General features: G+C 65.5%; 3 protein-coding genes across 7 annotated transcripts in view; 2 read left to right on the top strand and 1 right to left on the bottom strand.

Annotated features, from left to right (window-relative positions):
- The window catches only part of ACOT7 (acyl-CoA thioesterase 7), a 78,717-nt gene extending 73,338 nt beyond the window's left edge, over positions 1-5,379 (top strand). For all 4 annotated transcript variants that reach the window (XM_053660568.1, XM_037154269.2, XM_053660569.1 and 1 more), the window contains exon 9: positions 4,976-5,379. In XM_053660568.1, the coding sequence (XP_053516543.1) occupies positions 4,976-5,080 (105 nt within the window). In that variant the 3' untranslated portion in view covers positions 5,081-5,379. The remainder of the gene's footprint in view (positions 1-4,975) is intronic.
- Positions 5,380-8,088: 2,709 nt separating this feature from the next.
- On the top strand, positions 8,089-19,157 carry GPR153 (G protein-coupled receptor 153). The gene is made up of 6 exons (XM_037154204.2): positions 8,089-8,269; positions 11,994-12,461; positions 12,891-13,320; positions 15,336-15,528; positions 16,144-16,328; positions 16,738-19,157. Exons 2-6 carry the CDS (start codon positions 12,106-12,108, stop codon positions 17,407-17,409), a joined length of 1,836 nt encoding a protein of 611 aa, XP_037010099.2. The 5' UTR covers positions 8,089-8,269; positions 11,994-12,105; the 3' UTR covers positions 17,410-19,157.
- A 1,144-nt stretch (positions 19,158-20,301) lies between these two features.
- On the bottom strand, positions 20,302-23,068 carry HES3 (hes family bHLH transcription factor 3). Of its 2 annotated transcripts, none has more exons than XM_053660600.1 (5): positions 22,984-23,068; positions 22,539-22,692; positions 21,905-22,000; positions 21,730-21,811; positions 20,302-21,371 (listed from the first exon to the last, which is right to left on the bottom strand). In XM_053660600.1, the coding sequence occupies exons 3-5, from the start codon at positions 21,983-21,985 to the stop codon at positions 20,995-20,997; spliced, it is 540 nt and encodes a 179-aa protein (XP_053516575.1). In that variant the 5' UTR covers positions 21,986-22,000; positions 22,539-22,692; positions 22,984-23,068; the 3' UTR covers positions 20,302-20,994. The 2 variants fall into 2 exon arrangements, with proteins under 2 accessions (XP_053516575.1, XP_037010170.2); XM_037154275.2 differs by having other exon boundaries at positions 22,493-22,692.
- Positions 23,069-23,356: the final 288 nt, after the last annotated feature.

The raw sequence follows: 23,356 nt of genomic DNA on the forward strand, positions 1-23,356 counted from the left end.
TGCCCCAGTGATCATAGGACAACTTAATTGCCGTGCAACTGCCCAAGATCCCTCTGGTCCCCCTTTGGAAGGTGGAGAGGGTGCGCTGTGTGGCTGCCTGGTTAGGAAGGTCCGAGTGTGTGTTGTGTGGGCCCCCCTGTGCCCCCCCTCACAGGAAGTTGTTATGTCGCCCCTGGAAACCCACTTCGCACCACACGTTCGTTAATCACCAAAAGGACAAGCTCTTGATTCACTGAGGGTGGAACTTAGTCACTCTCCCTCTGTGCCAAGTTCCAAATGAGTGTTCTCAAAGCCCAGAAAATGGAGAACGGGAAACACTCGGCTTGCACCGTGAGGCTCTGTGCGCCACAGGCCTCCCTCCCAGTGGAATGGAGCCCAGAAGGCAGCAGTGGGCAGGAAGAGCGCGGGGAAGGGGGGGAAGAGGCCAGTCGGAGGCCCTAGCAGGCGAGGAGGGTCCCTGAGCGGAAGGCCCGTCCGTCACCCTCCCAGCCCTGTGGTGGTGTGAGGCTTCAGAGGCCTTGCCACCGAAGCTGCCGCCTGCCTCCCAGGGCTGTGCGGTGGGTCCGAGACGGGCCCTGCACAGACACGCGGCTACAGAAGGCGCCTTGCCCGTCACCTGCTTGAGCCTCGTCTCACGGGGGGGGAAGCAGCTGGCCCTGGGAAGGTGGGCCAGGTGACCGTGACCCAGAGCCACACCTCCACTGTCCCTCCCCCCAGGCAGGCAGCTCCCCGTGCTCGTGCTGTGGGAATTGGGTCGCCACGCCCCGAGCCGCCTGCGTCCCCTTGGCTGCCTCCTCTTTTCTCCCTGACCTGTGTGTGGGGAGCCCCCATGGCCGTGGGCGTGCTGGGACTGACGCGAGGCGGCTGCCACTGGTCCCCAGCTCCTCTCCCTGCTGTCGGCTCCAGGCCCTTGAGAGAAGTGACTTCCCCTGGCAGAGCTTCCTGCTCCCTGCCGCCTCTACTCCTCCAGTAAAAAAACAGCAACAGCCAACAACTTATGTATTTATTTACTTTGCCGGAAGGAGGGAGTTGGGCCGCCAGGAGTCGGCAGCTGGGCCGTGGGTGGGGCGGCGTGCGGGGAGCCATCTGTCTCGTCCGCTCCACACCCAGCAGGGAAGTGGTGGCCTCTCTTAGTCACTTGGCTGGCAGCACTGTTTACAGCCACCCGGCAGGGACTCCGCTGCCACCATGAGTGGAGCGGCCACCCTGCCCGGCAGGGGTTAACAGGAGCCTCACGGCCCTTGACGGTCTTCGTGAGCTGGCCTGGCCAGACGCCATCCAGGGCACCCAGGTGAGCAGGTCGCCAAGGGGCAGTCCTTGCAGAGTGGGTGCCTGGCACCCTGATGCCGACCGGACCCTGCTGCCAGGCCTGGCTCCCCGAACACCTGGAGACAAGTAGGGGGACGTGCCCTCGGCTGGCTCCTTCCTCCCGGGCCCCGCAGTCCAGCCGGCCCACACCCATCGCTAGACGCTGTTTGCTGTGTTGTTTTCCACCCAAGGACCTGCTTCTTGACTTTAGAGAGGGGACGGGAGTGGGAGAGAAACGTCAGTCCTTGCCTGTCACGTGTCCCCGAACGGGGCATGGGCCCTGACCGGGAACCAGCCTCAGCGCTTTGGTGGACGGAGCGATGCCGTCCAGGGCAGAGTGGCGTTCGCTCTGAGCGAGGGCAGGTCCTAGCTGGCCAGCGGCTGTGGCGCACCAGGCGTTGCAGGTGCATCAGGCAGCGCGAGGCCCGTGCTGGGCGCCGGCATCTGCCCCCACCGAGTGGCCGCGGGGATTGGCTGCGTGTGCCGCCGGCAGCGCAGACAGGAGTTGCCTGCCTCTGGGGCGCCCGCAAGGGACGTGGGGCGGCCTGTCGGTGCTGAAGGGGGAGCAGAGGGGTAATGGGGGAGAGCCCGCCTCCAGGCCCCCGAGGATGAGCTTGGGGAAGCTCCGCTGGGTGGGACGGGGGACGCCAGACAGGCCCTGGGGCCCCTCGCTCACCCCAGACCCAGCTCCGTGCCCCCCTGGTTTCCAGACCCTGCCCCCCCCCACCCCGAAGCTGACGTCCGTCGTGTGTGTGGCGGGGGAGGGGCCGGGGTTCCTCGGCCGCAGTTGTCCTCACGGTCGGTCCGTTTCCCTTTCGCACCAACTGCGGAGACTTCAAATCTGCACAGAGGCGGCTCGAGGAACGACTGCTGTGCAGCGGTGCCCCCGGCCGACTTCATCCGCCAGGCCGGCTTCGTCCGCCCGGCCCTCAGGTCACAGGTTGTCTCCACGTACTCTGTCTCTCTCAGAGAGAAGGGTTCTCGGTCGTCCGCTTGCTCCTAAGGGTGGACTAGGCTCTGGCCTCCCTGCAGGGCCGTGTTCCCGGCGCCAGGCTCTTGCCTATCAGCGTGGCATCCTCCTGGGCCGGGTGACCACCAGGAGTTAGAAGGGACCCAAAGGTCACCTCAGTGGCACGCTATCTGCCAGCTGATGGGGGCGCCACCTGCTGAAGCCTCCATGTGGGGGGCGGCACTGGTGCTCTTTCTGGCCCTCAGATCCACATGGCCTGGGAGGGACAGACAGACTTGCGTCACTTTGCAGACGAGGAAACAGGCACAGGGTGGAAGGAGCCGCCCGAGGGTCGGCCCTGAGCCGTTCTGGACACGCAGCCTCTGTCCTTTCCCAAGGAGGCCGTCCCCGGGGTGGTCTGGTCTCTTTCGTGGGCCCCGGCTCTTTGGCTTGCTGTCAACACAGGATTCTGGGGGCCGCCTGTGGGCCGGGGCCTTCCCAGGGACCCTCCCCACACGCGGTCCCCTCGACCCCCTCTCTCTGCTGCGCCTCACCTTCCGGCATGCACGCAGCCTGCTAGGTCTGGGTGCGCCCTCAGCTGGGCGGTCGGCTGCGGCCGTGGTAGAGAGTGTTCTCCTGTGGCGGGGAGGGGTCCTGTGTGCTCCCAGGCTGGGGGGGGGGCGGGGAGCGGAGGGGCGGCCTCGGGGCCAAGGGGCGGACAGTGCCTGGTTTCACGGAGCGAGCGGGCCTTCCACCCTGCAGCCCCTCGTGTGCCGGGGTTTGGGAGTGGGCACCGGCACCCGAGCCCTCCCTCCGACGCTGTGAACCGTGGGGAGGCGCGCTCCCCCCCGCCTCGGCCTTGGGTTAGAGCAGCTCGGAGGGCTCGGCTGTACTCACAGAGTTCCGACTGCCTTCACCACAGTCGGTTCTAGAACATTCCATCACCATAAGGAAAACCGCTGCACTCGGAGCCGTCCCCCCGCCCCCAGCCCCGGCAGCTCTCCTGGGCAGTCAGTCCACGGGCAGACACGCACACGAGCCGGGCCTTTGGGCCTGGCTTCTTTCTCTCGGTGGGACGTTAACAGCTGGGGTCACAGCCCCTTCTGCTGCCCTGCTGAGCTTCGGCCTTTGGTTTCTGCGGACAGACGGGTGCCCCTCGTCTCCTCAGCAACACCAAAGCAAGTTCCACAGGGACGGGAAGAATTCCCGTGCTCTTCTAGTGGCCTTGACCTTGCATTCTTGGCCACGTCGACTGTTGCCTCTTGAGGCAGGGATGGGGAGGGGCCAGGGCCCTGCTCCCCCCAACGGTCCATGGGCCAGTGGCATTGAGTTGCCTGGATGCTGGTCCGGGCTGAGCCTGAGCCCCTGACCAGAATCTGCGTTTGTGAACCCCAGGTTGGAGATGCCCCGCTGAGCCCACCCCGCCCTCGGGTACACAGCAGACCCCACCACGTCCAACAGGATGCGGCCCTGTCCCCATGGGACACCTTCAACAGCAGGGGATGGGCTCTGAGTCCGTCAGCCCCTGGGAAGCTCAGAGCTCTTGCACCTCAGAACTGCAGGAGGTGAACCCAGAGTGAGGAAGACCGTCGTCCACGCAGGGCCTTGGGGAAGTCCCCATTTACTCCCCTGATGGGAACCAGGGCCCCCACAAGGGGCCTGCTCCTCTTCCTCTCAACACTTGAGAGTCCCGCCAGCTCTCACCCGCTGACCTTGGAGGGCAGGCAGCTTCTGGGACGGCTGCAAGGGAAGCTTGGTTCGACCTGACGTTGCGTCCCCCGCCAACCGCTGTCTTTTGCCAGGACGCCATCCGCCCATGCGACACTGGAGCCTGAAATAGCTGCGGGGCCGACACTGTGGGTGGGTGCAGGGCGACCGCCCCATTTTTTTTGGCGTCCAGACTCTCCCAAAGCGTCACAGGGCAACGTCGTCCCAGAGGGTTTGTGTGGCTCCTGAAACCTCGATGCCCAGCCAGGTGGCAGGAGAGAAGTCGGGGACAGAGAAGTAGGGCCTGGGGAGTGGCCGTCCAGTGCTGCCCCAGTGACCTCTGTCCAGGGCGCACACCACTCAGTAGCCAGGCCACTCGAGTGGAGGGGGCGCCTGTTCCCACGCCCCCCAGGTCAGCTGGCTCTGCCCTTCGGCGTGGGGAGGAGGAGGCCGCAGAGGAGCAGTGATGAAGACTCAGGTGCTGCTTCCCGGGCATCTGGGCCACCCAGTGCTCCCTGCCCACAAAGCAGCCACTCCTGCTCCCAGTACAATGACATGGCCGTCTGGAGGTCATGTGGCCAGCACAGTGTTTGTCCTCGTGGTCCTTTGGGGCAGAGACCCCGAGCCCCTGGCGTTCCCGGGGTGGAGCAGACAAGGGGCCTGGCAGGTCCCTCTTCTCCTCCCTCTGGCTCGGTTCTGCCGTGGGCCCCTCCCTCCTCCCACGTTCTGCGTCCACTGTGTCTCCAGCTCAAGTTCGTTACCAAAGAGGCACGAAGCATGGGATTCCACTGCTGAGGAAGGTGACCTGGGGGTCTCTGTCCTTGCAACTCTGGTGTCTCCTCCGCAGAGCGAGCGGTGCCACGGGAAGCTCCCCGACCCCTCCAGGGCTCTTGGCTGTCAGCCAGGCCTGGCCTGGTACCCAGGAAGCCCCAGGCAGCCAGTGGAGCTGGGGCGGGGCCCACGGTCCCGAGTTCTGCGCGTCTCTAACCTGCTTCTGTGTGTGACCCACAGCCCGAGACCGAGGATGAGAAGAAGCGCTTCGAGGAAGGCAAAGGGCGGTACCTGCAGATGAAGGCGAAGCGACAGGGCCCAGCGGAGCCTCAGCCTCAGCTGTAGACACTTCCTCCTGCCACTGGGCCCGCAGCGGCCCGGCCTCACCACTTAGAAGTTGCCCCGATGGCCAAAAACCCGATCGCGCTGAGAGCTGGTGTTGTGCGCAGTATTGTCTCACAGTGTTAGCCCGTCCCCCCGGAAACCTCACACCAAAGCTTTATTTATGTCACTCCCGTGCCCGTGCTGCACAGCACCGTCCCTGACCCCCCGAGGCAGTCCCTGGAGCCTGGGGCACAGTCCCGGGGCCTCTGTTTGGTCCGCGAACACTCTGGTGTTGCTAATAAAGCTGCTGTTTGGCTGGACCTCGGTGCTGCGTGGTCTTCTGTCCTGGGAGTCCCCATGGGCCTGCCCCTTCCTGACCCCGCCCCTCTGGCTGCCAGTACCTGCGTGTACCCCAGAACCTCAGGCACAGCAGTGCCCACCCGTGTTTGCCTGACGACTTGCTGACTGGAGGGAGCACCCCTGCCCCCTGGGGCCCCACCCACCCGGTGCCTCACTCGCCCTCTGCCTGGCTGAGGCAGGACAACAGCTCTGAGCCTGTGCGGCCTCCCCCAGGGGGTCGCTGGGGGTGGGCTGCCTGTGAGGGGCAGGGAGACGGTGCACAGAAGGCGTGGGCCCAGCCCAGTGGGGCCTCTTTTGACTAGAAGCGTCCCCCACACCTTGTCTCTCCCCTCAGGAGCAAGAAGCAAGGACTCTGGGCAGGAGCTCCTAGCCGGTGCAGGGGCTGGGGCCCGATGGGAAATTCCCCCCCAGCCATTCCAGCAGAGGGGCTTGTTGGCCTGGCTTGTGGGGGGTGGTCTGAGGGGCAGCGTGTCAGTAAGGCTCGTGGGGGTGTGCGTTTGTGTGCATGTGAGCCCCATCGACATCCGGTCCGGCAGCTTCGAGGCCACCACAGGGGCCAGCCTCACCTACAGCTGAGAAAGACCCCTCCCGGGACAGTGCTGGGAGGATGCTCCCCACTCAGGCTTGTCCCGAAAATAAAGCCTGGAGATGGAGACTGGCTGCCAGCAGCTGCCTCACACGGGCTTCCTCGGGCCGGAGGCGGAGCTCGGCACCAGATGTGCAGAGACCCCCGCCAAGAGCTCTGGAATCTGCCTGGGGCCCCAGTGGCGGCTGGAGGGGTTATTTCCTGCCTGGGAGCAGGAGGAGGGAACAGCTCGCCAAGGAGGCCGCAGCAGCCCCACTGTGCCCCTCGGCTCCCTGGAGGCCTCCCCAGCTCCACCCATGCCCTGTGCCAGCCTTCAGAGACTGGCAGTGCCCAGGGCTGGGAGCAGAGAGGTCTCCCCAGGCAGCCCGGGCCGGCCACACCAAGGCCGGTGGAATCACAGCCTGCTGCATGGGCCCGAGGGTGCCTGAGCTCCAGGACCTCCCGAGGCAGGCAGGCCCCAGGGCACCAGCATCCTCCCTAAGAAGGGCCCTGGCCCGGACTCCCTAGTTCAGCCTTGGCTGGACCACTCCTCTGTGTGGCTTTGGGCAAGTTAGGCACCTAAAGCCCACCTCTCAGGGCAGCTGGGAGGAGCCCAGGCTAGCAAAGCACTTACCCCTCAGGGTCCTGAGCAGGGGCACTCTTAGACGGCAGCGCAGCCAGTGGATGGGCGCTTGAGGCCACAGGCCTGGGGCAGCAGCGTGGCCAGACGCTCTGGTGGCCGCATCTTCTGTTTGCCTTAGAAATGCCACACAAGCTTACCAGCCTCCCACTGCTGATGGCCTATTTATAACTGGGGCCACCAGGACAGGGAGCTGGCCTGTCCTCCCAGGTGCCACACACACACATGCGCACACCCACACACATACACACACGTGTAGTGCATAGCTCCCCCTTCACTGGCCACGCTTCACTGTGCAGCCTCTGCACAGACACCTTCACTTCTGTCTCAGAAGACTGACTCTAAGCTCCCCCCAGCACCGCCCCGGGGCCAGAAGCTGCTCCTCACTCTCCAGCTGCTGGAGGGGTGTGGAGATGGTGTGGGCAAGGCAGGGGCCGGCTACAGAGCAGTGCAGACGGCAGTGGGCGCATTCGGTGGGGTCCTGTCCTGGGCAGGTGCTGCCTTCCCCCAGACACAGGGGTGCCCACTTCCCAGCTGCGTGGGCAGGGCCTTGGGCTCAGGGTGTGGGTGGCCACAGGCTTCCTGGAAGAGGCAGGTGGTGTCCTCTACCTGGATAGGAGGCCAAGATGCCAGTGGCCAGTCTAGTGGCTCAAGAGGTCTCCAGAGGCCCTGTCAAGGGGACTGAGTGTCCCCCCAGATGTCCCCCAGCCTTTGGGTGCCACCCTGTGCCCCCCCCCACACACACAAGAACTGCATGGGCATAGTCCCAGCTTGAGAATATTTCTGAGCGGAACCAGAAAGGGAGACAAGCACCCAGGAGCCCCTGGTCCATTCACCTGATCCCCACAGTCTGAGAATCAGTCTGAACCCTTGGCCGGCCCTGCCCCGCCTCTCCCTGCCCCCGGCCTGGCGGGTTCCTGGAAGGACTCCCCGGTTCCTAGAAGTCGCTCGTTCTCAGGCCCCCACCTCCCGTCTCCACCTCGGCCCACTGTTCACCTTTAGCAGCGGCTTCCTCCAGGAAGGGCCGCCCGAGCCTCCCACCCCTGGTCCCAGGTTCCCACTGGCCATTCCTGTCCCAAGCCCTCTTGGCTCCGGCCCCGGTCATCCCCAAGAGGGGTCGGAGCTGGCGTCTGGAGTGTGGACAGACCCAAGACGGCAGCGAGGGGCCACAGCGTGATCCGGGTGATTTTGGAGGCGCTGGCCTCCCTAGGGCGGCCGGGGTGGGAGGGGCGGTGGACCCCCAGATACTCCGACCGACGGCTGGGGCGGGCCGCGCCTCGGGGGTGGAGGCGCGGCGGTCGGAGGGGAGGCGCGGTGGCGCACGCGGAGGCTGGCGCCCTGCTCCGCCCCCCGCCCCCGGCCGCGGAGCTCAGCCAGCCGGGCGGGCGGCGCGAGCCGAGCGCGGTGGTGACGGCGGCGCGCGCGGGGAGGGAGGAAAAGAGGGAGGGGCGGCGGGGCCGAACCGGGCCGAACGGGCGCGCCGACCACCGGCGGCGGCGGCCAGGATGCTCCGGCCCTCGGGCCGCTCTGCTGCCAGCCATTCGCTCCGTCCCCGGCGACCCGCGCTCGGCCCCAGAGCGCAGGAGCCACAGCCCGAGCCGGAGGCGGGAGCGGCGAGCAGAAGCCCGGGGCGCCCGAACGCGCGGTGAGAGCAGCGCCTCCGGGGCGAGGACTTCTGGGCGGGGAGGGGCTGTCCACGGTCTGTCGCGGCGTCCGTCCCAGGGGCCTCGGGCTCCGCTTAGGGCTGCCACCCCCACCGCACCCCCGACTTGGGGACGTTTGGAGTAACTTCCCCGGGGCTGGTCCCTGCCTTCCTCCCCCAGCCTCCGGGCTTAGCCGCGCCGCCCCAGGGTCTGGCTTTCTCGGGGCGGCGATGGCCATTCTGGGGACGCCCACCCCTGCCCAGCGTAGCCCGCGGGGGCCTCTGGGAACCGCAGTCCCGCCCGCGTCCGGCTCCCCCAGCCGTCACTTAGACGCGCCCTCTGGTCCCGGCAGGGCCGGGGTCCCGCTGGGGCTGGACCGGCAGGCGGGGTCCGGCGGGGGAAGGCCGGGGTCCCGGGTTCTCGAACCCGGGAGCGGGGGCCGTGCGGGTGGGGGGCGTGCCGGGGACTCTGAGGCTTCGAGCCCCGCCCTGGACGGCGGCCGGGCCTTGCCCTCAGGGACAGATCGTGGGTCCTGGGCGGCGCATCCGAGCGCAGCCTGGGGGTAGCGGACCAAGCCCGGGGAATCCTTTCAAGTTCTGGGTCTTCTTTGTTGCGCAATCGAGCCCTGGGGCCGCGCGGACCCATTGGCCGGAGGCCGTGACGTCACGCCAGGGCCCCGCCCACAGACCCTGCGGGTGAGGGGGGGAGTCTTCCGGGCCCGTGGGCCGAGGCCTGTCACCCCTGCATCCTGCTCCTGGACGTTGGGGGCGGGGGTCTCCATCCAGAAAGGCTGTGGGGTCGCGTGGAGTGTGATGCAGGAGAGACTTCCCAGCTGGGGTGGAGATGCCCTGGGGGCGGACCTCAGGGGAGGGAGCCCAGCCTGGGGTCTGGTCCCAGGTGCGCGCTGTCGTGAGGAAGGAACAGCAGGTGTGGTCTGCGGGTCACCATCCTGCAGGAGGCGGGAGCCCGTCTCCCACAGACCCAGCCCTTTGCACTCTGAGTTTGGAGACCTTGGTATACACACTCCCCAGGCTCACTCCAGTGACGTTCGTCTCCCACCCCAGAACCACCACGCTCAGGGGCTGGGCCGTAAACCTGCCCGCACTTCCCTCCACGTTCTGCGCTGGGCTCCGCACCTCAGTGTTCCTCTCCGTGGTGTGGGGACAGTCGGTCCCACCCTGAATGGGTGGGAGGCTCAGAAAGACCGTCTTAGCTAGAAGAGCAAAAAAGGCTTTGTTCCCGAGCATTTGGGGGTTGAGAGACCAGGGGGCTGGTTTGTCTGTTTGTATCCTCGCTCAGGCATATGATAGCTTGGGCAAATGGTTTAGCTTTTCTCTGCCTCTACTTGACCACATTTAAAATCGGGATGGGGACATTGTCCGACACACGAGATCCCTGGGGATGCTGAGGGCAGTGTGCCGGTTCAGGGACACTTCCTCCCTCCACGCAGGGCATGACCTCAGGCCTGAGGACCTAACGCCTTGTCCTGCAGGGAGGCGCCAGACGCTAAGGGAGGAGATCACCTGGCACCTGAGAGGTTGTGCCAGTGGCAGCCCATGGCTCCTCTCCCCCCACCCCACCCCCCACGCCAGGGTCATGGGTCGTGACCCTGCTGGGGCATCTCAGGGAAGGTCTCCCCATCTGCTGGCTGAGGCGGCCCAGGGCAGGTGGAAAAAGATGCTGGCCCCAAGGTGCATGCTGAATCCAGCGTCCTATTGGATAACAAGGATCACTGGTGTCTGCAGCCTTCAGCCCACAGGGTCCCCCTTACTGTGCCTGTCCCGGACCCCTGGCAGGCTGCCAGGGACCCTATGGGGCTGGGGCAGCCCCGTGGCCTCCTCACCCCCAAAGCTGAGCTGTTCCGAGTGCTTGCTGGCCAGGGAGACTGTGTCCGCTGGCAGGTCCGAGGTTCACCCACAAGTCCAAGGGGCGCCTCGGCCCTTGAGAGGCAGCGTAGCTCCTCGGGCTGGGAGGACTTTAGTGCAGACACCCACCTGACAAACCCAAGGCTCGCACTCAGTGTGTGCCGGCCCCATTCATTCTAAGCACTGCCCCGGCCGAACCTACTGAGGAGCTGCAGTGGGTGTACGTTATCATGTCCCACTTGCGGAGAAGAGAGACGAGGCCCAGTGGAGTCAGGTCACGGGCCAGCAGGGGTGCGGGGGGGCTAGCTGGAGCCCAGCAGTTCTCATCCCACAGGGTGTGACCTGGGTAGGCTGAGGCAGGGGCGCCTGAGGGACACCAGAATGGAGGGTTGGCGGGTCCGACAGGGCCACCCCACCTCCCACACTGGGTCTGGGGTGGGGAAAGGAAGGCCACTCTGCAAGCAGAAGCCTCATGTTTGAGAAGGAGGTCCTTGGCCCCAGAAGTCCCCCGAGCTCCTGAGGAGGCCTTAAGGAGCATCAATGTGCTCCAGAGTGGACTCCTCCGTGGGCCAGGTGTCTGGGCGGGCCCCCAGCCGAGACGTTGAGATGAGTGAGACACGCCCCTCAGAGGCCCCTCGGCATCCAGGGGTTCAGCCCACAGGCAGACCAAAGGACCTCGGGCAAGACGAGCTTAGGGGCCTGGCTATGCTGGGAGGTGCTGAGTCCTCTGCCCCGAGCACCAGGGTCCTGCGGTGGCCTGTCCCCCCACAGCTGGAAACAGTCCCCGAGGAATCACGTGGCCACCACTCAGGTTGGAACAGAAGCGCAGCCAGTGAGATTCAACAGGCCCCTGGGTGAGAAGGGCCAAGTGCAGGCAGAGCGCACAGTGGGCCTTCACTCAGCATCTCCCCACACTGACTGAGCCAGGCTGGCTAGAGGGGCCTGTCGTGGGGGCCCCACCTCAGAGGGAGTGGCTCCCAGTCCCCACAGGAGGCAGCTGAGGGCAGCCAGGCTGGGAAATGGGAGCGGGCACTCACTGTCCGGCCTTCCAGCAGGCTGGGTGCCCCCCCAACATGCGCCTCCTGCCCAGCACCCTTGGCCGGCTGGCTGCCGGCAGTCCTCCTTGGGTCGAGGTCAGGCCCCTGGGCTGTGCCTGGGAGGAGCGCCAGTGACACCCAAGACTCAGGCAGCAACATGCTCAGCACCACCCAGAGCACCCACTGTGTGTGAGACCCATCCACCCCGCGGCCCCAAAAGGAGAATCCCCCGCCCAGGACAGCACAGCACGAAAGCACAGGGACCCTGCGTGGACCGAGCAGCTAGAACACTTGGAGCCTCAGCACAGGGGATGCAGGAGGCCAGCGGGGGGCTGCCCTTTCCAGGATGGGTATGACAGTGGTCGTCGTGAGCCCTGCCTCACAGCAGGGGCTAGGGGGCTCATCCTCCCAGGCACACCCTCATTTGCCCAATGAAGTGGGACAAACTACAGTGAGGGCCCCCGGGATGCCCTGGGGGCGCCTTCCACGGGCCAGCCTGGGGGGTGGGAGCATGTGCCAGTGACCGGGCTTGTGGCGGGTCAGGGCCCAGGCCAGCGACACAAGGCCTATCTGGGCCCAGCCTGGCTGGTTCCCTGAAGGCGCAGGTTGCACGTCTGGACCAGGCAGGGGTGGAAGGGAGGGAACGCACTTTCCCTGAGACGCCGGGGGCCTGGACAGGTCACAGAGTGGAGCAGCCCCGCCCCCGGCAGAGCCAGATGGGAGACAGCATCCTGGGGGATCCTGCCCATGCCCCACCCCCAGGGGCTCCGAAGCTGGAACAGGAGGCCATCACTGAGCTCTCTTTGGCTTCTCACCCACTGCAGATGACCGCGGCCCCAGGCGTCCCTGGGCCACGGGGTGCGAGCGCTGCTGCTCCGAGCCTTGGCCTGGCTCGGAGGAGGATGCCCCAGCCGCCTGCGGGCTCCAGTCTGCACCATGAGTGATGAGCGGCGGCCGCCTGGCAGCGCCGTGGGCTGGCTGGCGTGCGGGGGCCTCTCCCTGCTGGCCAACGCCTGGGGCATCCTCAGCGTGGGCGCCAAGCAGAAGAAGTGGAAGCCTCTCGAGTTCCTGCTGTGCACGCTTGCGGCCACCCACATGCTCAACGTGGCGGTGCCCATCGCCACCTACGCTGCGGTGCAGCTGCGGCGGCAGCGCGCCGACTACGAGTGGAGCGAGGGCCTCTGCAAGGTCTTCGTCTCCGCCTTCTACACCCTCACCCTGGCCACCTGCTTCTCCGTCACCTCCCTGTCCTACCACCGCATGTGGATGGTCCGCTGGCCCGTCAACTACCGGTGAGCTCCCGGCACCTGATCGGCTGCCGTCCTCGGAGAGGGGCCTGTGGGCATGAACATAAAGACCACCTGCTGTGGCTGACCCGTGTTCTGGTGGGGACAACGCCCTGTGGGGGGGGGGTGCCACACCCGTGCTGTGCTGGGGGCCAGCAGGGAGGCTCAGGAGGGCGGCTCTGGGCTGCAGGGGCACACACACGTGGGGATGCCTGGGCGGGCAGTGTCCACTCCAGAAATGCTTGACAAGAAAGACATGTCACAATGTGCATGAGTGTCCCTTGGGCAAGGGACAAAGCCCACCATGCTGGTTGTGGCACGGCTGTGATGTACTGAGGGCCAGGGCAGCCGCAGATCCTCGGCAGGTCCCCAGGGGCCTGTGGGGACCCTGTGAGTGACACTGGGTCCCTCTGTCCTCCCCCCACCCCATGCCAGGCTGAGCAATGCCAAGAAGCAGGCGGTGCACACGGTCATGGGCATCTGGACGGTGTCCTTCCTCCTGTCGGCCCTGCCCGCCGTCGGCTGGCACGACACGAGCGAGCGCTTCTATGCCCACGGCTGCCGCTTCATCGTGGCTGAGATCGGCCTGGGCTTTGGCGTCTGCTTCCTGCTGCTGGTTGGAGGCAGCGTGGCCATGGGTGTGGTCTGCACGGCCATCGCCCTCTTCCAGACGCTAGCTGGGCAGGGTGGGCGCCGGGCGGACCGCCGTGCCTTCACGGTGCCCACCATCGTGGTGGAGGACGCACAGGGCAAGCGCCGCTCCTCCATCGATGGCTCCGAGCCTGCCAAGACCTCGCTGCAGATCACAGGCCTGGTGGCCACCATCGTCTTCATCTACGCCTGCTTCATGGGCTTCCCCGTGCTGGTGGGTGAGCCCGTGGGGGGCCGCGGGTTCCGGGACGGCCCGGGGTGGGCACACAGCAGGCAGTGGGTGTTTGCATCCTTGCGCCCGACCTTTTTTTTTTTATATATTCTATTTATTTATTTTTAGAGAGGGGAGAAGGGAGGGAGAAAGAGAAGGAGAGAAACATCAATGTGTGGTTGCCTCTCACATACCCCCTACTGGGGACCTGGCCCCACAACCCAGGCATGTGCTCTGACTGAGAATTGAACCGGCGACCCTTTGATTCACAGGCCAGCACTCAGTCCACTGAGCCACACCAGCCAGTCACACCCAGTCTTTTAAGGGGGGCATTATCCACATCCCCATTTTACAGGCTTGGAAACCAAGGTTCAGAGAGGTAAATGAGCGGCCCAAAGTCAGGGTAGCCACAGTGGGACTTGAACCCACCTCAGGTGACTTCGCAGCCCAGGGTCTTTCTGCCACACTGCAAGGGGACTCTCTTCCCTGAGTGAGGCCCATGCAATGCAGAGGGGACAGAGGTGTCCACGGCTTCCTGGTGGGTGCAGGTCCTAGGACGCACAGAGTGGGCCTTGCTGTGGCAGAGTCGGCTTTGGTCCTGAGTTGGGAGGCAGGGCAGGCTCTGACTGTCTGCTGGGCAGTCAGACTTGATCTCAGGGCCTGAGGAAGGTCAAGCTGAGGGCTGGTCTGAGGAAGGCCTTGCCGACAGGGTCCAAGGTTTAGCGAGGCTACCTGGGCTGCTGCCAGTGAGGCCAGACTGGGGCCTGGCCCAAGAATGAGGTCTGGACCCAGTAGCCAAGCCATCCCACCCATGGGTCTCCAGCCCAGCCCCTTGGAGGGTCTGGAGCAGGACAGAGAGGGGTGCAGGGACAAGGACCAGCCAGAGAAAGGCTTCACCCAAGCAGCCGAGTAGGGCTGTGTCCCTGGAGACATTGTAGGACAGGAGTCCCCAACTCCTGGGCCACAGATCGGTGCTGGTCCCTGGCCTGCCAGGGACTGGGTGGCACACAGGAGGTGAGCGGGCTCCTTTCTCCCCCCACCCTCCCGTCCGTGGAAGAACTGTCTTCCACAGAATTGATCCCGGTGCCGAAAATGTTGGGGACCGCTGCCGTAGGACACACGCTCAAGAAGCTGAGTATGGGGTGGCAGCCTCCAGTCGGGCACGCAGCTCCCAGCCACCCGCGGCTCCATGTTTGGTGGGCCCAGGATCCCCCAGTATGGATGGGGTCCTCTGTGTGCAGTGGGCCCCGGCGCCCCCATCCCTGTGTGAAGGAGGGAAAGGAGGGATTATGAAATCTCGCCCCCCCCGGGTTCTCTTCAGGGCAGGAATGGGGGGCGTTCACGGAGCCCACTCCGCACTGCGGGCCTGGTGCAGCGTCGGGAATCTCGGCCTTGCCCTGTGGGGAGTTCTTAGCGCATGTCTCAGGGGAAGAAACTGAGTCCCAGACACTCGGCACCTTCCTGAGGGGCCCGCAGCCCGTGCACAGAACCTCTCTGATGTCCTCTCTGATGGGGTGGCAGGGAGAGGGGGAGGCACCCTGGGCAGTGACCCCAAGGCCACCTGGCTGGACCCTCTGATCCTCAGACACTGCTCTGTTCTTCTCTGGGGTCCCGGGCCTAGGCCCACAGAGGGGGCAGGGCCGAGGAGGGGTCTGGGAGGCCTGAGCCCTGGTTCTTCGTCCCTCAAAGGGACGGTGATCCATGCCCACCTCTGTCCTCAGGCAGTCCTGCGGGTGACAGGAGGGATGGCACACTAGTGCCGCCAGGAACACTGCAACAGGCTTTGCATGCTTGGGGCTGGACCTTCCCTGGGCAGCCAGCTCTCTGTGGGCAGGGGCTGCTACACCAAGCTCTGGCCCTTTCTCACCCGAGCCTGGGGCTCAGTCTACTGCCGCCAGCCCCTCCACTGGTGGGCGGGCAGTCAGACCTGCCACGCAGACGGTGGCAGGACGGAGTCGGGGAGGGGGAGCCATGCGATGGGGTCCTGCCGGGTGCCAGGCGGGGTGCTGTGCCCACAGGTGGTGAGCTTCAGCAGCCTGCGGGCGGATGCCTCGGCGCCCTGGATGGCGCTGTGTGTGCTGTGGTGCTCGGTGACCCAGGCCCTCCTGCTGCCCATGTTCCTCTGGGCCTGCGACCGCTACCGGGCCGACCTCAAGGCCGTCTGGGAGAAGTGCGTGGCCCTCATGGCCAACGACGAGGATTCAGACGATGGTGAGGATGCCCTGAGACAAGCCCCTGGGGACAGGGGTCTCTGGGGGAGGTCATTGGAGTCACTGGGATAACAGCTGCAAGGTGACCACCCCATGGCACTGAGGTGATGCTCACTGTCAACTGCCAAACACCCCCTGTACCCCCTCCACATGTGCTGGAACCCCTAAGGGGCCATGGTGTCCCATGGAGTGCCCTCCTGTCCCACTTGCTGCCCTGGATGGCAGCTGTGGACAACGGATGGCATGTGTTCGAGCTTCCGACCTCGGGGGTCCCGATGGCTCCTGCAGACCTGGGTCCCATCTCCCCCAGCACTCATGGTGTCCCCCTAAGCTGAGACCTGGCTGCGTGCCAGGCACTGCCGCCCCTTGTGTGCATTTAGTTTCCTCACAAGGTAACTTCAGGCCACACCCCTGCTGACAGGGGAATTGGCTGCAGGGGTGACCTCCCCAGTCCCAAAGCTAAAAGGTGGCAGAGTCAGGATTTGAACCCAGAACCCAGCCCTTCCTTGTTTCCAGTAACTGACCCTCTGCCCTGTGCATGTCTGTGGGGGCCCTTGGAGTCACTCTGGGGTGCCCCCAAGTTTCTGGAGCTGTAAGATTCTGCCCCGCCTTGCAGATGCCAGCCTGGAGGGTGGCGGTGTGCCCCCAGACCTGGCACTGGAGCGTTCCCTTGACTACAGCTATGGAGGTGACTTTGTGGCCCTGGACAGGATGGTCAACTATGAGCTGTCCCTGGAGGGGGGCCTGCCCCAGACCTACCCACTGGGGCCCTTGCAGGAGGACAAGATGCAGTACCTCCAGGTAGGAACGGGGCGGGGCTCAGAATGCGGGGTGAGGGGCATCCTGACCTCCAGGCCCGGGCCCTCTGAGCCTGGCTTTCACTCTCCTTAATGGGCTGGCCCCATATGCGGAGCCTGTGCAAGTGGGACACCATTCCCCGTCCCAGCGTTCCCTTGTGCGTTCCCTGGGAGAGCGGTGCATCTGGCGTCTGTTATTTCCTTGGGGCTCAGCACCCCACTCAAGGGGTCTTCTCCCCAACCGCAGATGACAACACTGAGTCTTGGTGAGACTGACACTCGCCCCTAATAGAACCGGGGTGCTCAGCCCCAGGCGTCGTTCATGATCCACAAGCCACCCGGCCCCCGGTGGGGAGGCGTGGGTCCCTATTTTCCAGGAGGGCAGCCTTGGTTAACCCCGCCGGTCCTGACAGGTCCCGCCCACGCGACGTTTCTCGCACGAAGATGCAGACCTGTGGGCCGCGGTCCCGCTGCCCACCGTCCTGCCTCGCTGGGGCTCCGGCGAGGACCTGGCCGCCCTGGTGCTGCCCGCCGGGCCCGACCGGCGCCACGACAGCCTGCTGCCCTTCGCGGGGGATGCGCCCCCTTTCCGTCCGCGCCGCCGCTCGGCCGAGAGCCTGCTGCTGCTGCGCCCCGAGGCCCGCAGCTCGCCCACCAGCAGCCCGCGCTGCCGCCCGGGGCCTGGCGCCCGCTCCGCCTCCGCCTCGCTGCTGCCTGACGCCTTCGCGCTGACCGCCTTCGAGCGCGAGCCGCAGGCGCTGGGCCGCCCGCCCGCCCCGCCGGCGCTCTTCCCGGCGCGTGTCCCGAGCGCCGCGGACCCCGCCCAGCCCTGCGAGGACGCGGCGCCCCCTGGCGGTGCCGGGGAGCAGTGGAGCCCCGGGCCGCGCCCGGCGGCGCAGGCGCAGGCGCACGCGCACGCGCACGCGCGACCCCTGAAGACCGCCCTGAGCGCGTCCTGGGGCGAGCCCGCGGACTTGCGTGTGGCAGGCGGCGGTGCGGGCAGCACAAGCAGCTTCCTGAGCTCGCCGTCAGAGTCCTCGGGCTACGTGACGCTGCACTCGGACTCGCTGGGTTCGGCGAGCTAGGGGCCGCCCGCGGGCCGAAGCACCAAAGATGCCAGCTGCCCAGCGGGGCTCAGGGCAGGACGGCTCTGAGCTCGTCCAGGACGCCAGGATGAGCGCCAGCCCTCCTGGGGCGGCGGGACGCGACAACTTCGCCCGAGAAGCAGGCATTGCCTGGAGGGGCGACGGCTGCCCTGACAACTGCATTGGGCACTTCATCTCTGAGCGATGCAGAGTGAGGCTGAACTTGGGTAGAGGAGGGCTGTGCACGTGCGCAGCTCGGAACAGCTGGGCTGGGGCGGGGGATCCCCGGGACAGGGCCACCACCGGGTGGAACAAAGCCAGGCTCTGCGGGAGGGGAAGTCGCTGGACTGCGCCCGGCTTTGCACTCAGCACCAGAACCATCTCACCTCAGGGGTGGAATGCGGAGGATCTAAGCACAGGGGCCTTCAGAGCCCAAACGAGTTCTCAGAGAGGTCTCCCCGCAGACCCGTTCTGCCTCTGTTTTCCCATCTGTGACGAGCAGGTGGCCGTGTTAACTCTCAGGACTGAAGACGTCTGCTAGTCCAAGTGCCCTGGCCGCTGAGTGGACACTATATCCACCTTGACCACACTATTAGTGCCCTCACTCTCATTACTTCTCATTGCCTGTCCCCACCGCGTTGGCCACCTCCGGGACTCCTCCAACCCTGAGGGTCATGGGTACGTGGTGGGAATGACTGAAGCAAAGAGAGCGGGCTTCCTTTTTCTGGTACCCATCCCCAGCTTCTGCCAGACACTGCAGGCCTGGCTGGAAGGGACCCTGACCTACAACCTCCCGGGCTCTGAGTTGAAGGTCTGGTTTCTGGCCAGCATGCTCCCCCACCCTGTGAGCAGGGATCTTCTTTACTGTCCCTCTTGGCAGTCCCCCATGCCAAGCTCCCCATGGGGGAGCTGACTGTCCCCCAACAGTTCTGGGCTTTGCCATGGGCCCTGGAGAGGAGCTTGCTGGGCCTTCTGTGGGGGAAACCCCTAGACACAGGCTGAGAGGCCCAGGAACAGCTGAGTCGGCGGGACAGGGCAAGTACAGAGGCTGTCCTGTCCAAACCTCTGCCTCCGTGCAGTAGTCCCGAAACAGGAAGCTCTGGAGCAGGCCCAGGGGCCTGTCCACTGCTCCCTCCCGCTCTGCCTATTCTGCCAGGGTCCAAGCCCTTCTCCTCACCCCTTGGACTGGGTCCCAGCCGCAGAAGAGGCCCCTGGGAAGGGAAAGGATGCACTGCCTGGCTCCATCTCTGCTGTGGAGGCCCCTGCAGTGCCAGGCCCCAGGGTACCCTAGGGGATGGGCTGGCCTCAGGGGAGCAAGGTACGGGACTGCAGTGCAGCTTAGCCAGCAGTGCTGTGCCTTCCAGGACCGATACAATATGCCATGAGGTCACTAGCTAGCCACGGTCCCCCCTCAGGCTGGCCCACTGGGGTTTCCCTCTTTCATATCCAAGGGCAATTCATGCAAGGGGACACGGTACCCTGAAGTCCCTCTGATTGTGGTTTTTACAAAATAAAGAGCAGGGAGGACCCCAAGCAGAGGACCCTGGGGCCCCTCTCACACTCTGTGCAGCTTCCAGGCCCACTGGCTGCGCTGACAAGCAGCTTGACCCTGGGCTCAGTGGGGAGGGAGTTCTGTCTTCTTACCACCACCCAGCCCAAAGCCAGGGATCCGTTTGTAGTTTTTACGACAACTAGGCAGTTCTCCTCTGTACAGAATCCAATAAAAACTTCCTATAATTTGCACCTAGCACTTCAAGCCTGGTTTCATGGTAACACCTTTCTAGAACCTGACAGCACCCCTGGCCAGCTGCCCCCAGTTGTCTCTTCCTCTGGGCCCTACATTCCTCTACGAGCACCCTATTCCTTTGGGTTGGACTCGCTCTTCTCTTCTGGCTGGTGCTTGGGTCCCGAGCACAGAGTTTGATAGGCCTGGAGCAGTGGGGTGGGCACCAAGGTCCTGACAGCAGGCGGAGAAGCCCTGCCCCGGGATGGCCTCAGACACCGCTGGCCCCGGTGAGGTCGATCCGGGAGCGCGACCAGGGCAAGACAGTTGGAGCCGGAAGTCCCTGGGTCTGCGGTACCCTGTGACCACCATGGGTCTGCAGTGCGAGATCGCCACCTGGTGCCCAGAAGACATATTAGAGTCGCCCCCTCACTGCCCCAACACACACCTAGGGCTGCGAGGTGCCCAGGCGGCAGCGAAACGGCGACGCACCCTCTCCCTGCCTGCGCAGGAGAGCCCGCCGCTCTCTCCCTGCGGTCTTACCAACAGTGTGGGTTTAGTGTGCAAGCAGGACTGGAGCGGCTCAAAATGACAGTTTCAAAAAATTTATTGATTTTAGAGACAGGGAAAACATCATCTGTAGTTCCACTTATGCATTCTTTGGTTGATTCTTGTACGTGACCTGATGGGGACCCAACCTGCAACCTCAGCCTATTGGGATGACACTCCTAACTCTTTGAGCAAAATGAGAAGAAATGTTTCAGACGAAGTTAGTCTCCCTAGTTCAAAAAGATGCACTGAAGTAGGCATCGTGGAACGAAACAACCGTCCTCGGTTTTTTATACCCATTTCACAGATTTGCACTGCCTTTATTCTGAATCTCAAGATGCTGGGAGGAGGGGCTAAAATCCCTTCCTGGGCACAACGCAGGAATCCCACCGGTCCCCTCCTCGGCTCTTCCTTGAGTGCCGGGAGGGACCCCCGAAATGGGCGCCCGGCACTCCGAGGGCTGTGCAGTGTAGTGGGCCCCAGAAACCGGGAGGCAGGGGCTCTGCGTAGCCGGTCTCGGGCTTTGGCGAGTGGGAAGAAGCGAACTCTCCCACGAGAGGAGCTCGGCTTCACTCCAGCAGCCCTCAGGCTGGCGTGACGGTGCTCGCCCCCCGCCCCCAAGAGCCGCGGGGCTCGGCGCCAGGTGCACCGGGAGGTGTTCGCATAGGGAGGGTGAGCTCCGGCGGGCCGCGGGGCAGGGGCAACTCGGGGCGGTGCTTCTTAGAGTGGCGGGCCTCGGAGCGCGGGCTTAGGCGAGGATGCTGCGCCGCGTGCGGAGGGGGTGGGATCCCTGGAAGCCGAGAGGGTCCAGGGTGGGGGTGAGCCGGGGGCCCCTCGCCCTGGAGGCGGGCCCGGCGTGCTTTGTGCCGGTGGGAACCGGGCGTCCCTGGCCGGTTGAATGGGCCGGGGCGGGGCAGCGATTCTCCTCGCTGCGAGGGGTCTCCTCTGCGCCGCTGTGGCTGCGACCTTCCCACCGCCGCGCGGCTGCGGGGCGGGGGCGAGGGCGAGGGCGGGCTGCCCGCCCAGGGCCTTGGGAAAAAGGCGCAGCCCAGGACCTCCCTCCCAGCCCCTTTAGAGGTGAGAGGAGGCCAGAGCCCGTCCAGCCGGAGTGGGTGGGGGTGAATTAGGCCTGGAGAACAACCCGGGGCGCGGCGTCTGCGCGAATTTCCCTGCGGGCACCGGGCACCCTCTGGCCACCTTCACCTCGGGACCAGGCCCGGCGTTAGAGGTCCCGGCCGACCTCACGGTGGCGCTCAAAACTGCGCCCGCACAGCAGATGGGGGCCCGCTTGAGTCCGAGGCCACCCCTGGGCCTCACCAGGGCCGCCACAGGCGCAACCCCGAGCCCGGGCTCTCGGCGCAGTGGCCGGACGCCGACTGCGGGGCCGAGACGCTGGGGAACGGGCCGGGGAGAGCGGCGCGGGGGAGGAGCCCGGGTGCTGGGGACCGCGAGCCGCCGGAGGCGGAATCCGACACCCAGACGGCGGGGGCGCCGGGGCTGCGGCGCGCGGGCGCCTCGGAGCCGGGAGTGGCGCTGTCCGTGGTGCTGCCTCCCTTGTCCTCGTGCGCCGGGGGGCAGCGCAGGCCGCAGCCGCCGCCCTCTTCTCCGCGCTGCAGAAGCTGCCTGGCTCCCGGCAGACAGCCTCGGAAGCCCGACGGGTGCTGGGCTCCGCTTGGGACCGGCCAGAGCCCTGCGGGGAGGGAGAAATGCGGAGGGTAGGGCAGAGTAGAAGCGGGGAAGAGAAGAGGAGAAGACACAGAGGGGAGAAGGGTGGAGGGGAAAGAGAAGGGAGGGGAGGGGAGGAACCTGAACGCTGCCGGGGAGCCAGACCTTCTTCCCCCCGGGTTACAGCTCCACAGACTGCGGGGCCTCGGCTGCCTCCCTCCTCCAGTGACCCGGGACCCCCCTCACCCAGCTGCCCACTGCCCTGTGCTGCCTTCCCCGTCCATCCCTCCTTTATCTGGCCTTATGCATGGCTCTGACCTCACAAGGCCTGCCACCCCCCCCCCCACCTTCAGGGGTAGAGTGCCTTCAGGGCCCACCTCTACCTTGCAGCGAGCTCTGAAGGCTGTTCATGTACTTGACACTCAGCTCCAGTATGTCTGCCTTCTCCAGCTTGCGTTTCTGGATCTGCGGGTGGTGGAGAGGGTTCTCAGCTGGGGCGCCGGGGTTGGGGGAGACCAGGCGGATCGCCTCGCCCACCACCACACCCCCGGGGCCCACCTGGTGCGGGTAGTGCTTCTCCAGAAACGACCTGAGTTGCTCCAGCGACACGTTGATGCGTGCCCGGCGCTTCTTCTCCATCAGCGGCTTGGAGATCTGGGGACGAAAGGTTGTTAGAGGGCAGGGCCACCGCCCTCCGGGCCTTCACCCCCGCCAGCCTGGCAGGGCCCCCACCCTGAGCCCACCCAGACCTTCCGAAATCTGGCCGCAGGGCCGCTGGAGCTGCCCCGGGTCTCAGGCTCAGCGCCCATGTTTTGGTCTCCGCACTCTCCGGCGGCCCCACAGCCTTTATAGGGGCCCCTCGTTTACATGTCAATGAGATGATCCTGGACTCCAGGAATTCTGAAGAGGAGGGGACCAGGGGGGACACACCGGTAAATTCCCCACCTCCCTTTCATAGCCCAGGACATGGCCTCCCTCTCTCCCACCCGAGAGAGAGCGACCCCTTCAACCCTTTCTCAGCCTTTTCTTTATCCCTCTCACCCCCATCACGTCCCGAGGCTGGGGCCCTGTCCTAGGCCCACCCCTTCCAGGCCTGTCCCATCCCAGCGTCCCTAGGTTCTGGGCCTCAGCACCAGGCCCACTTGCCTAGGCCTTGCTGCTCTTATCTCCGAGGGTTCTCCGGGGCACCCACCGGGGTGTTCCAGCGTCAATCCCTGCTAATGGCCGTGACAGAGCACCAGGCCTCTGCTGGCCTGATGAAGATGAGGAGGCGGCAAGCACCCACCAGCGAAGGCTCCCTGCAGGTGTCATGCTCTGTCCAGCCTGGCAACACCACATCACTGGCCCTAATGGAGGGACAATGTAGCAATTTTCTGCCTGTGGCTGCTCAAAGCCAGGCGCAGCCTGGGCCCGGGGAGCCACACAGCGACATGTGTCCCATTAAAGCATGCAGCCCGCCCGCAGGGCTGCAGCCTGCCTCCTCCTTGCTGGTGCCCCCGGACGAGGGGCACTCCTGTGCCGGGGCGCAGCCCGGGCTCAGGTGCCCTCCGACTTTGTTAGGGACCACAGTCTTCCGAGGGGGCAGGAGGACACGCAGGCAGCCTCGGGCCAGGGGGAGTCAGAACAGCCTTCCCCACCTGTCCCGGGCTTCCAGCCAGTGCCGGGGGGCCAACTCAGGCTCTGGGAGTGCTTTCCCGGGGAGTCTGTCTCCAAAGGCCTTCCCTGGGTCCCTGCGAATGGGGGGAGAGGGTGAAAGACTTGGGAGAGCATCATTCGGCGCTTTTGGAGGTCTGGGGCCCGAACCTCTTCTCATATTCTGGCTGTAGCTGGAGACCCCGGAAGCCTAGGGGAGGAGGCGCCTGCCCTGGAGCAGCTCGGCCCCAGGAGCGGGACTCCGGCAGCCGTGACTGACGTCCAGGGGAGACCCTGGGCTCAAACCCACACATCTCCCTGTACTGGACGCCCATAGCCTCGGTTTCCATGTTTGTGAAGTGGGGTTCTGGGCAATGC

The sequence above is a fragment of the Artibeus jamaicensis genome, unplaced genomic scaffold, assembly GCF_021234435.1.
Source record: "Artibeus jamaicensis isolate MK-2021 breed Jamaican fruit bat unplaced genomic scaffold, CSHL_Jam_final scaffold_847, whole genome shotgun sequence".
Taxonomy (NCBI): domain Eukaryota; kingdom Metazoa; phylum Chordata; class Mammalia; order Chiroptera; family Phyllostomidae; genus Artibeus; species Artibeus jamaicensis.